The 14,621-nt window shown below is 34.5% G+C and overlaps 1 protein-coding gene across 1 annotated transcript in view; it reads right to left on the bottom strand.

The window, feature by feature from the left end:
- Positions 1-14,621, bottom strand: part of AcCoAS (Acetyl Coenzyme A synthase) — a 60,490-nt gene that overhangs the window by 32,458 nt on the left and 13,411 nt on the right. Inside the window, exons 2-3 of the mRNA XM_023156405.2 lie at positions 2,647-2,842; positions 249-482 (exon numbers count right to left, since the gene is read on the bottom strand). Coding sequence (XP_023012173.2) covers positions 249-482; positions 2,647-2,842 — 430 coding nt within the window. The remainder of the gene's footprint in view (positions 1-248; positions 483-2,646; positions 2,843-14,621) is intronic.

Genomic DNA, 14,621 nt, shown 5'->3' with positions numbered 1-14,621 from the left:
AATTATTGAACTTTCTTTCTCCTATGCTCTTCGAGCAAAACTTGTCATTTTCAACTAAATTATGTATATTCCGAATGTAGTTTCTCGGGAAACTATATTCACTGATTTTTTCATTCATCTGTTTCGATTCTATGACAATGCTCTTTCAAAACTGTACATTTCACCATGTATTAGCAGAACTGTTTTGTTTGACCTTTCCTCACTTTCATCTTTCTAATCTGTGTAATGTACTGGAATCAATTACATACCTTGTTGCTCCTATATTGCGTTCCTAAAGGCGACGTTACTCTACAGAGATGAGACACAACTACACAAGTTTCTACATTGTGCCCTTTTTGTGCACATTTCAGCATAGCCTGATCACAGATAGATTTCAGCTGCAGTAATTTTTCACCTCTCCAAGCCCCATCTGCCGTTACCAAAACACGGGCTTCGCAATCAGCAATTCTTTCGGCCAGGGAATCAGATGAGAATCCTGCAAACTGAAACAAAGATAAGAAACTTGCATTTGTTTGAAGGTGATTGACAATGTTTCATGATGAATTTCACTAGTTCGGACTTCCATTGTCTACTATATAGAATGATTTGAAATCCCTGAAACAACTAAAAAAGAAGAATCAAAAATGAGATAGCTGAAAATAATAATTATATTAACCAAAATAAACCTGAAATGAAATAATAGTGAAATGAAATACAAGTAAAAATAGAACAATTGAATAAATAAAAATAAAGAAATGAAAAAAGAAAGAAAATAAAAAGTGAAGAGATTCCAAGTCACGTTAGTTCACGACGTTTCGATTGTTAGTATCTACAATCGTCTTCGGGTGATGACTGGACTGATTCCTCCGAGAGATGACTATTTATAGGTCGTTCGAGTACTTTCACTTATCCCCGCTTTCCATTTTCCGCTTCACTGGTTCCGAGGGAGATGACCGTTTTGGCGGGAGTTGGCCATTTTTCGCTTGATGATGGGTTTCCATATGTTGCGTATTTCTACGCTGGCTTGGCTGAATACGTTGTTGGACAACATGTATGCGGCTTCCTTGAATTTTCTCCTAAACCAATGTTCCTCTCTGTGCAAGATCTCAGCTTGGGACCACTCGATGTTGTGTTGATGGGTCCAAACTTGGTCTGCTATTCCTGATTTGCTGGTTTCCCCTCGCTGTGTGTGTTTCTTGTGCTCGGCAATGCGAACATTCAATGCCCTCTTAGTTTCACCAATATAGGATTTTCCGCACTCACAGGGTATCCGGTAAATGCAATTCTTGGAATCGCAGTCCGCGTTTGGTCTAATAGACCCTATTAGACCGTGCTTTTGTGCTCTGTAATACGAAGGAAGGTCTCGAGAAGGAACTAAACATCAAAAATGATCTTCAACGGAATGGCTACTCCAAAGCGATGGTAGAAAAGACTTTGGCTAGAAGACAGCAGGAGCCTCGCAAGGAGAGAAGCCGTCACAACCAGTGCTTGCACTTCTCTACACACAGAGGATTATCGGAGAGGATAAGAAGAATTGGTTCCAAGTACAACATCAGAACCTGCTTCAGATCCGGTTACACTATCCGTAGCAGCCTCACGAAAACCAGGCCACCAAACGCAGACTGCGATTCCAACAATTGCATTTACCGGATACCCTGTGAGTGCGGAAAATCCTATATTGGTGAAACTAAGAGGCCATTGAATGTTCGCATTGCCGAGTACAAGAAACACACACAGCGAGGGGAAACCAGCAAATCAGGAATAGCAGACCATGTTTGGACCCATCAACACAACATCGAGTGGTCTCAAGCTGAGATCTTGCACAGAGAGGAACATTGGTTTAGGAGAAAATTCAAGGAAGTCGCATTCATTGTTGTCCAACAACGTATTCAGCCAAGCCAGCGGAAGCGGATAATGGAAAACGGGGATAAGTGAAAGTACTCGAACGACCTATAAATAGTCATCTCTCGGAGGAATCAGTCCAGTCATCACCCGAAGACGATTGTAGATACTAACAATCGAAACGTCGTGAACTAACGTGACTTGGAATCTCTTCACTTTTTATTTTCTTTCTTTTTTCATTTCTTTATTTTTATTTATTCAATTGTTCTATTTTTACTTGTATTTTATTTCACTATTATTTCATTCCAGGTTTATTTTGGTTAATATAATTATTATTTTCAGCTATCTCATTTTTAATTCTTCTTTTTAGTTGTTTCAGGGATTTCACATAATTTTATATAGTAGACAATGGAAGTCCGAACTAGTGAAAGAAACTTGCAGTTACATGCTCAAAGATGGGAATCAAAATATCTCGCGAAGATTATGGAACAATATATCACAACAAGTTTCTCTAGCACAGTAGCTTTTTCAAGTGATTTATTGATAAATAAATAAATAAATTGATAAATAAAGTTTGTGAAGATCAAATCGGGAGGTGTATTTTTTGAAATTACTATGGATCTTCATTAAGTAACGGCTGAATCAATCAGAAAAATAATAAGGAAGTTTGATCTGCCTCTTGAAGATGATCACTTGGTGATCGAAACACGTATGGATGTGTCAAAATAACGGTTTAGTGTTGAGAAAAAATCCAGTAATATTCATTACTACACCAAAGGTTTCAAACAGTGCATAACAAACCAGAAATTTAACAAAATATCTCACCACAACAGAATGTATGGCTCCTATCCTGGCGCAAGCCAGGAACGTTATCACAGCTTCCAGAATCATGGGCATGTATATGGCAACTCTATCCCCTTTTTGCACACCCTTACTTTTCAAAACATTAGCGAAGCGGCATACTTCTTCCAACAGCTTTTTGTAAGTCAAGCGACTGTAATCATCAGGATGGTTTCCTTCCCTGGAAATAAAAGTATGGTAACTAACGTTGAAAACTTTATTGAACTTCATGAAAGATTTATTAATTAGATAGAGAAAAATATTCAAATTGAATAGTATCCTGCTCACTCACACGATAATCCTCAGTGAATCAAGACAAATGTTTCAATATCAGATACTATTCTGTGCTGCTCATCCACAAAATATACAGCAGGTAAAAGCATCTAATTTCACAGATTTTTATTGAATATTTACCAACCGTCATTGAAAAAATGAATGAAGCAGACAACAAGTAGATAGTCGTCACGTTATTCTATATCCTTTGTGACTTGTGATCATCACACGCCTCTCCGAGGGACTGTTGAAGCTTTCACCAGCCATATAAAAGAAGGATTCTGAAGATGAGAACGGAGATACCAGTTGAAAGAAGTACAATAACGAAGACAACCGAAAAAGTTGATTTGCTCCCCAAAGAAATACTAATAATAGCTTTCATAGATTCGGATGAGATAGACTGCAGATTGATTGCTACAAGGTCAGAGGAAATTGAATGACGTATTCAAAAAACACTTCATTGTGGGATTTTCACTAAACAGTTTTACAAAAACGCAACACGTGTTTCGACATACAATAAGCTTCTTCGGGCATTTCTTTACTAGTATTTCGAATGGTATTTTTTCGAACAAACGGATGGTACGGCAACGAGTAGTCCATTGAGTCCGGTGGTGGCAAACTTTTTCATGGAAAATTTAGAAAAACGGGCCATGGAGTAAGCGGCCGTGAAACCATGTTGTTGGCTGCTGCAAAAATCCACTTCACAATGGAACGAGGAACCAAAGCGACTTTAGCCTTCTTGGATATTCTTGTGAAAAGACGTGAGGATAGTACATTGGACCACAGAGTATACAGAAAACCTACACACAGAAACAGGTACCTGAACAAAAACCTTAACAAGGATTCTACTTGCGTTTCATCAGTTCAGACTTCCATTGTCTAATATAATATAAATTGATTTGAAATCAATCCCTGAAAAAACTATGAAAAATCAAAAAAGATTAGTTGAAAAATAACAATTGTATCAAGCAAAAAAACTGAAACTACAATGAAATGAAATACAAGCAATCACAAGGAAGAAAAGCCGCCACAACCAGTACTTATATTTCCCTACATCAGAGGATTGTCGGAAAGGATAAGAAGAGTTGAGTTCAAATATAACATCAGAACCTGCTTCAGATCTGGGAACACAATTCGTAGCAGCCTCACGAAAACCAGGCCACCAAACGCGGACTGCGAATACAAGAATTGCATTTACCGGATACCCTGTGAGTGCGGAGAATCATACATCGGAGAAAGTAAGAGGCCATATTTCATCGGTTGGTCGGTAGCCAAGCGGTTCGGCGTGGGTGCTTTGTTCACTCACTCGAATTGACTGCCGTGTTGGTCGGTGGTTCAAACCCTAGTCTGAACGATCGATCTCCACTTGCTATCGTCCAACCCGTGTTAGGAATAACACGTTAAAAGGTAAGACCTCGTTAATCCTTAGCTCGCCCAAGTCTCGACTTCTGAGGGTTGTCGTTCTTAGGGGTACGACAGCTGGTTAACGAAAAAACAGATTTTAAACAGATTTTAAACAGATTGAAAGTTCGCATTGCCGAGCACACACAGCGAAGAGAAACCAGCAAATCAGGAATAGCAGATCATGTTTGGACTCATCAACATAAAAGCAAGAGGTTTTAAGCTGAAATCATCCTCGAGGAGGAACACTGGTTTAGGAGAAAATTCAAAGAGGCCGCATGTACAACAACGCATTTAGCCGAGCTAGCGTAGAAATACGCAACATATGGAAACCTATAATCAAGCGGAACACGACCATCTCCCGCCAAACGGTCAGCTCCGATGAAGCGGAGAGAGGGTAGAGAGGATAGGTGAAAGCACTCGAATGACCTATAGATAGTCTGATCTCGGAGGAATAAGTCCAGTTATCACCCGAATACGATTGTGAATACTAACAGTCGAAAAGTCATGAAGTGACTTGGCTTGGAATCTTTTAATTTTCAATTTATTTCATATTAGACAAAGGAAGTCCGATCCAATGAAATGCCTCACGAAATATTGTCAACCACCTTCAAACAAACCTAACCATCTGCCACAAAAAAATAAGGGTGATTGAAACATTGATTGAGAGTGCACGACTTATTTGTGAACCTTAGAACCTCAATTACCTGAAAATACTTTCAAAGGAAATGGGTATAGTGAAGGAGAATTTGAGCAAGTTATACGACTCAGGAGACATAACTCCAAAGTAATCGCAGCTAGGCTCGTTAACCAATATTTAGGCCAATGAAGACTATCAGAGACAAACCAAGGTCAGCTACGGACCCCAGAGAACCTTTAGTAACACCCGGGGCATATCGGATTGTTACAGCTGCGGGTCGGTCTATTTTGGGATCACGAAAAGGACTATAGGTAGGTATATGTCCCTCTGAATCAGCTGTAGCCGAACATACTCTGAAACAAGAATGCACTCACATTATCTTACTCGAAAATACAGTAATACTTGATGAAATTCAAAATTACTATCGGAGAGAATATAGAGAGACAATAGAAATTCAAAAACACAGGAAATATTTCAGTAGAAAAGAAGACGTAATGATCATTGATTAAATATGGCTACCTGTTTTTAATTGTACACAAACGAAAAGAAGAAGTAGAAAAGAAGACGCAATGAACATTGATAAAATCTGGCTACCTGTCCTTGATTGTACACAAACGAAGTCAGGTAATCCAATTGAGAGAAACCGAGCCACACCTACTTATGATGATATAAAACCGGGGAACAATTCCAGCGTTGTGGTTTCTGCGTTGGGAACAATGAGAACACCAACTCGATCATCACTTCGACCATGACCTCATCTTCTTAGATAATGTCTACTGCGGAAGTAGACGAATCGTCAGTCATAAAAAGCTGCAGACCACGGCCACAAAAACGGTTGAGTATCTTCGGCACAGTTATTGAAACCGTTCTTAGGGACGAGAAGTGCTGACTTTTTCAGGAAAATATAAGCCAATAATCCAATAAGTTCGTTGAGTTTTCAGCCCCCGATAAGTAGAATATCATCAGAAAAAAAAAATTGAAATGGTGAAAAATATCGATATTTTGAATATTTGTGGGCCTTGAGAAAAGGAGCCTGTCCGAAATAACTCTCCGGGATGAAGAATAATAATTATTTGTTCACATATGGATATATTTCAGGTTACAAAAGGTATTTATTATAATAGAACTACGAAACCTCAAACGTAAACCTGTGCGTAGGTATTTTGTACTCTTCTCAACAATTGAGTAAACATAGATGAGTATTTGGGAAAGATTTTTGGAATTCTACTTTCCCATATTGACAGAAAACATGTGGAAAACAAACTCCCGAAGAGGTAATGGAAGCAATTGAATCCAAAATAAACTATTCACAAACATGTGTAGATCATGCGTAGAAGTTGATTTTAGATACAAACTGGAATAAAAAGCCTTTCACTAAATGACACCAAAGAAAAAGTACTTCTATACGAATTTCGAATTATACAGAAATTTCTTTTTCTCATTCAGTTGGTACTCCAAACATTTGTTTGGAAGAGAATCAAATATCATTCACAAGAACGCTACGTAATATGATATTTGAGTCACGATATAAAATTTCACTTGCATAAAACACCATCATCCTCAATGGCGGTATTCGAAGTTTCGGAATGAGACATTAGTATCATCAGCACCGTTCTGGATAACATTACAAAATTACAATTACAAAATAAGTTATTTGAGAAAATTTGAATAATGTGATGAACTGCTGGAATATTTGAAGGGGTTCGGAAGTGTGTTGTTATTACTAAGCCGAAATCCAATTAGTTGTAAATGATATACGACTAAGAGAAAGGTCTCATTCCATGTGTTGCCTTGAAATATTATTGCCGTATCATCCGCGTCACTTATTTTTTATATCCTTGGAAATGGTTTGTTCTGCAAATACTATTTATGTACACTAGAAACAGTACTGGCCCTCATACCGTACCTTGTGGTACACCAATATTCAGTTTCAAACGGGAATTTCGAGTTTCAGTCGGAATTTCGAGGTTGAAGTCACAATTTGGGGATTAAAGTCAAAATTTCGGTATTTAAAGTCGCGATTCCAAAAAAACACATGATAAACAATACAGTGTCGAACACTTCAGCCGAATGTGAAAATATTGGTTTACAAGCACATTCTCGAGAAAAGTTCTTTGGGCTTAGTGAATATTCTGCAATTTCGTTTCAAATTATATACAATGTGACCCACTTGAAAGCGGGACACCCCCCTAAAATTTGCATCTTTTCTTCGATTTCGAAGAACTTCATTTTGAATTGTGAAGTTCAAAAAACTATACTTTGGGACCAAATATCATTTTCTACAAATACAAAAACTGGAATTAGCGATTTTTTAGGAAAAAATTCAAAATCACCATTGGACTGGGTACCCTCTCAAATGGTATACAAAATTTCATAAAAAAATATTCAAAATTAATAATTCTGTGGTCGAATCAACATTCACATTTTATCAAGAGGGAATGTTAACTGCACACCTCTTGAATGTTTTTTAAATCTTGGTTAGTTGGCCGTGAAACACCGTGCAGATATACAAAATCGCGCTCTTTTCATTTAGCACTGGAAACAAATTACTTTTGTTGATTATTATTGCTGCTGTCAGAAACTGTATTGAAACAGTAACGCCAGAATATACCCGATTAGTAAGAAAAATATTTTGCAAAATGGTAGGAACTAGTGATTTATCATGGGAGAACTGAGTGAGCGAGATAAAATTGAACTTGTGCGTCTTGACGGACATATTGCTGCCAGAAAATTTCATAAGACATCCTGATCAGCAGTACGGTTCACCGTACTGCTGCTCACTTCCAGTGAGCAGCAGTACAGTGAACCGTATACATTCTGTTTTTAAGGAAACAGGTTGTGTATCGAGGCATATGCTCGGAAATAGAAATAATCCACATCGTGAGAATAGAAATGTTGTGCAAATATTGCAATATTTTCGTAATAATCCTCATTCGAACTTGCGAATGGCTAGTTTGAAATTAAATATCCCTAGATAAAATATCAGGAGAGAGAATCAAACCATTCAAGCCACAAATTTTACACACTCTGGAACGAGGAGATGAAAAAAGGGAAAGGTTAGAATTCTGTTTTTTCAGAGAATATTTGAATGATATAAACTTCTTCAAATCAATTTTGTTTAGTGATGAAGCTACGTTCACTACAAATGGAGTAGTCTCGTGCCGAAATTCAAGGTACACAAAAAGGCAATATTATTATTAAGTGAATGTGCGATGTGGAATAATCCATGATAAGACTATCGGTCCGTTTTTCTTCGAAAGTAATCCGAATGGAATTATATTTTTAGACTTTTTGAGGAATGTGTTTTGGGACGCAATACATAACTTACCAGTGCCGGACTGAATTTGAAGTTTCAATTAGATGTGTCTTCTGTATTGTAAGAGAATGACTGCATAATAATCATGGAAATCGATGGATAGGTCAAAATAGTCCTTATATTGAGTGGCCGCCAAAATCACCCGACCTGATACCGCAACTTTTTTTTGGGTACTCTGAAGCAAAAGTCCAGAACTACGCATCAGAATATCTGCATATTGTGCAACAAAAGAACAACTGAGGAAAGTTGTATTGAATATTAGAAGAAGATATGACGATTGCATTGTAATGAATGTCGGATTAGTTGAAACAACAAAATTTTCAAGAACGTTCATTTCTATTTCTGTCCACAATAATTTGTTGAATAGTGTGAATAGCCAAGTGATTGAAACTTTGCACCAGTCATGTTGAAATTTTTATAGCAAATTTTTAATTTCTCTCTAAAAATGTCCGTATGAGTAAAAATGTATCAGAAAAGTTAAACTCCATGTAGAGTTTGTTATGTATACATGAATTGATGACAATCAACTGAACTTGTTTTTTAAAATGAAGGGGATATCTGTCAAAAATAAGCAAAATGATAACTTTATTCTAGTTGCATAAAATTTGGCATATGGATATGAAATTACCGTAGACACAACTTTTTCAAGTAACTTTTTGTTAAATTCGATCTAGAAATGCACTCTTTCAATTTTTTTCAATAAAAAAGTTGAATTTGACAAACACTGAACGTCATTGGGTCGCAGTTGGCCGCATCATTTTGAGTTAAATTTAAAGCACAAACAAGTGCCGAAGTTAAACTTCATTGAAACTTTTCGCGCACCCATATGGTGCGCACTTTAATGGTGACACTGTATATGAATAGATTTACAGGAGAAGAGAGAACTGACGTTGTTTATTGAGCAAAATGAGCCTATTCCTGTGGACGCAAACTACTCAAGCTGAAGTGGAGAATTTTGATATTGCCTACTTCAAATGATCGTGTCAAGTGTCCAGTTCATATATTTCAAATATTGAAAACAATAGATTTGTTTGCGACAAAATTTGCTTCATAATGGTTTTACGTCAGGATGATTGAATTAATAACTTGAAACTTCTTGTTTAGGTGTGTTGTCTTCAAATAAACAATTCCATCTGATCGAAAGAGGTTATTTAATTTACTTTTGAGTAGGATTTATAGAATTTCTCATCAAAGATCTATTCATTTTTTACTTTAAATATTTTTTACACTAAAAAATAGTAACAGCTGACCTTGAACTGATGATAACATATCCGAATCCACTTTGAAATCATTATATGTTTGTGAGTGTGCAGGTTCTTTTCTAACGATTTCAAAATCATGTAACTTTTTAATTTCATGGATTTCATCAATTCTTTTCAGTGTTTCTAATATTTTTTTTCATTTATTTCATTCTCATCTACTGATCCAGGAATGTCACTAATTCTATGGTTTTTCGATATTCATCATTTGAAATTTTCAATATAGGAATCACAAGTTAAAAGGAATAACACGTTAGAAGGCAAGACCTCGTTAATCCTTAGCTCGCATAAGTTTTGACTTGTGAGGATTGTGGTTCATAGGGGTACAACAGCTGGTTGACGGAAAAACAGATTTTAAACAGATTTTCAAGCCTGTTCAATCTGTACAACCCTTTAGATGTGCCATTTCATGAGTCCATTTCAAACTGTAATACCTCAGTGAATACTTATTTAATTTAATTGAAATGAGGGCAAATGAGTTTTCTTGAATAGTTTATTCAACAAGTTCAAAAACATGAAAAATAGAGATAAAGGTCTTAAAAATATGAGCGATAGCTCATTCGATTCGAAATCACCTCTAGAAAAATGGTTTTGGAGGATTTTGGTGCAGGTAAAAAAATGCAATTGTTATTACCAAAATAAGATAAAAAAAAAGATATTTAGTTTTTCGTTAATAACTCAAAAAATATTAATATTCAAGCAATTTTAAAAAAAGCTCGTCAAAGAGAAGGAAATTTCCGATAAAAAAGTCGCGACTCCCGAAAATCTATCTCCATTATTTATAATTTTAATTTGACTTTGAAAATAGGGTTCCGTGCGGCTGTTACGGCATGCGCACGCTGTCGCTAAAGAGAGTTTATCAAAAAAAAAAATAATTTTTTCATAACATAAAATGTCAATTTAAAAATTTGAAAAAATTCTAGTATGTTCTCAACACTTGAATTAATCGAGTCCCGTAGAAAAAAGTTTCATCAGCATTTTTCAAAAAGTTATTCAATTGTCAACTAACAAATTTTTTCCCAATCTCCGTTGGTATTAATAATGGGATTAAAGGTATAAATAATTGGCCTATGAATTTTAAACTTCATGGAGCCCTTTTGATATATATACTTCATACGATCTTGCGATAAAAATTTATTAATTTTTTAATTATAATTTTTCATAACTATTGCAAAATGAAATATCTAATGATAATTTTTTTTTCAATCGATATTCAGCTATTTCTGTTTTCACATTAAACAATGGCAGTTATTAACATAGGATATGAATTTTTTACGTAATTTGTTAAAATTGTTTTGAAAAAATAGAGAAATTCAATATTTTTGAAAATTTGTTTTTGCTATTTTGTTGTCTAATTATGATTTAAAAACAAAAATTATGATTATTTCATAATCATAATTTTTAATTGTTTAAAATCGATTTTTTTGAATTTTGATTGTTCAAATAATTAGTTAAGAAATAATTTTGTGTTCAAAAATCATAATTTACATTTTTAAATAGTTTGGCAGAAAAATTATTCATTATTCAATTGTTATAATAGATATTAGAAAGTAATATAATGAAAAAAAATCATGACACTTTTTTATATATAGCTGTTATGATTTTTTTCTGGTCAATATTTGTTCATAACAAATTGTTAAACTAATAAATAATTAAATAATAGTAAGTAAAAGCAAATTTATTTCTAAACTGAAATTGAAATTAAAAGAAAACAAAAAAGCAAAACAATTTTTTTCAAAAATGTTAAATTTCTCTGTTTGTTTGAAACAATTTAATAAGCAAATCACGTAAAAAATTCATATCCTATGTTAATAACGGCCATTGTTTAATGTGAAAACAGACATAGCTAAATATTAATTGAAAAAAAAATCTATCAACAGTTTTTAGATATTTCATTTTGCAATAGTTATAAAAAATCATAATTAACAAATTAATAAATTTTTATGAACTTTTATCGCAGGATCGTATGGAGTATATATATATATATATATCAAAAGGGCTCCCCGAAGTTTAAAATTTATAGGCCAATTGTTTATACCTTTTATCCCATTATTTATGCCAAAGGAGATTGGGAAAAAATTGTTAGTTAACAATTGAATAACTTTTTTGAAAATGGTTATAGAACTTTTTTTCTACGGAACTCGATTCATTCAAGTGTTAAGATACTAGATTTTTTTCAAAATTTTAAAATGACATTTTGTGTTATTAAAAAATTATTTCTTTTGATAAACTCTCTTTAGCGGCAGCGCGCACATGCCGTAACAGCCGCGCGGAACCCTATTTTCAACTTCAAATTAAAATTATGAATAATGGAAATAGAGTTTCGGGAGTCGGGACATTTTTATCGGAAATTTCCTCCTCTTCAACATTTTTTTTTCAAAATTGCTTAAATAATAATATTTTTTGAGTTATTAACGAAAAACTAAATACCATTTTTTTTAATCTTATTTTGTTAATAACAATTGCAATTTTTTACCTGCATCAAAATCCTTCCAAACCATTTTTCTAGAGGTGATTCCGTATCGAATTAGTTATCGCTCATATTTTTAGGACCTTTATCTCTATTTTTCATGTTTTTGAACTTGTTGATTAGACTAGAAGTACGAAAAATCACTCACTAACAGCGCTCATATAAACATATGGTAAAGTAAATAGTAAGTAATTTTAAAGTAACTGGAAAAAAGTGAATTGATAGACAGGTTAGTATACAGACTCTAGTAAAAGAGTAGCGGTCGATTCAAACTGTAATAAAAGAAATTTAAAATAATGATGAATTTCAGATTTATTTCCGAGTGAAATATGAATAAAATATAGATGTTAATGAAAGAAATTCAATTAAATATAATAAATGAATATAATTCAATAAACGATTCAGGTTATATCTCATTCTAATCAATGGTAATTAACTTTGAAAAATTCACTATTTATTTCATGTTTAGAGCATACATATGAATATTTATTTATTTTTTGCACTGTCAAATCCACTCTCCTCAAAGCATGTATCAATTTCTTACATCGAACCTCATTATTATGAGGTTTTATAAATATATAGTATGAAAAACACGTTTCCTTCCGGATATCGATTATCCGACGTAGGTACAATTCGCAAAACAGCAATGTTTTGTTGGAATTTTACTGGCACAGAATAATTTTTCATATCAGATTTATATTTTTGAATAATAAATAAATAATAAATTTATATTACGTAAATAACACTGTTTAACATGTGAATAGTTTATGTTTGTCCCTATTACTAGTGCTGCCTCTCGTGATGCGTTCGCTGTACTATTCTCAGAAAGAAGTTTCATTGAATCGTTGCACTTTTGCCAACGTAACACTAGTCAATTAATTTCGCCAGCATGAATATTGAACCCTTGGAATTCGATAAAGTCGACGAAGACCGCTTTCACCTGGTCCTGATTAGGAAAGGTTCTATAGATGAGAAACTCATCAAAGTGCTTGAAAATATGGTAGTCCGTTGGGGAGAGGTCTAAGGGGTATGGTGGGTAAGGCACAGCTATGAAGCTCAATTCGTTTGATTATCGTATGGTGATTTGTGGAACGTACGGAAGAGCGTTGTCGAGGAGGACCAGTGACCAGTGCCGGCTGCTGCTGACGCAATTTTCGGTACATTCCGTCCATTTCCTCACAATAGGACTCCGCTGAGATGGTTTGGCCCGGTTGCAGAAAGTTGCAAAGAATCACATCAGCAGCTGACCATCAAACAGAAATCATGGACTTTTTTGATGAGTTTTCGCCTTTGGAAAGTGCCTGGGTAGCTCATCGGTGTCCAACCACTGTCCTGAACGTCTCCTGTTGTCGCAAAGGATCCAATTTTCATCACATGTGACGATCTGATCCAAAAAAGGATCGTTTTGGTTGCGCGAAAGCAAACAAGAACAAACTTCGCACCGCACCGTTCGTGATGGGTCAGTCTCCATCAGAGTCTTGGATTACTCATCTCCAAGGCTGAAATCTTCCTGAATTTTGCAAACCAACGTCGAACAGTGCGTTCGTTATTATAGTTCAAGTAAACCATACAGGGTGTTAACTAAGTATTTATCATGAATTCAACAGACGATTCTTTAGGTAATATTAAGATGAAATGTTCATATAAACATGAATCCGCAAATCCTTTGTGTTAGAATAAAAATAAAAAAAAAGTTATTCGTAAATATGAAATATCCTTCACCTAATTTTGCTGTAATTTGGCAATGGTATTTATTACATTAAGGAGCTAATTTAGCCCGAACGTGATTCAATTTATTAAGTCCAGTGGCGTCTCGAGCGGGATTTGAACGAATATTTTTGACTTAAAAATGTACGCCACTGAATTTTGTGCAATTTTTATTATTTCTTTGGATTGAGCAATCAGAAACCACTTTTTTGTCTCTTGCATTTTTTTTCGTATCTTGCTTAGTTTAAAAAAACATCGACCTAATTGCATATTCCTGGACCTCACAAGAAATAATATGAGGAATTAAATGTTTCTTTTGGAAATTATTATTTTTACAATTTTTCATTACTAATTATGTAACAATAACAACCAATATTAAATAACATTAACATCTAGACTAACGAATTACACTAAATTAAGTGTTGGAAATGGCCTCCTTTGGCTTCAATACAACCGTCTAGCCGCCGCATCATTGAATTTCGCACTCTTCTGAAAATACCATAAATAATAATCAAGGGTTGCCTTGGAAAACGATTGCATCATTTAATAAACAACTTGACAGCTGTTGTCAACTTTATCTGTATCTAAAGAATCGTCTGTTAAATTTATGGTTCATACTTAATTAACACCCTGTATAGTGCAACCTACCATTCAACAGCTCCACTTTATTAATATAGTTGGAGAACTAACTAATTCCGTTATTCAATAATCATTTTTTATTATATAAGAATCACAATAACTAACGTATTCAAAAAACACTTTAATTGTGAGAATTCCACTAAACGATTTTACAAAAACGCAACACGTTTTCGCCATACAATAACTTCTTCGGGCGTTTTTTTACTAACTGTTAGGGAAACACTTTCAAAAACACTTCACTAACTTCCTATGAAA

This window comes from Leptinotarsa decemlineata, unplaced genomic scaffold (assembly GCF_025532065.1).
Source record: "Leptinotarsa decemlineata unplaced genomic scaffold, Ldec_3_MD MMD2_tig00001719_RagTag_RagTag, whole genome shotgun sequence".
NCBI lineage: Eukaryota > Metazoa > Arthropoda > Insecta > Coleoptera > Chrysomelidae > Leptinotarsa > Leptinotarsa decemlineata.
The sequence above is the reverse complement of the archived record's forward strand: the minus strand, read 5'-3'. Positions and strand labels throughout refer to the sequence as shown.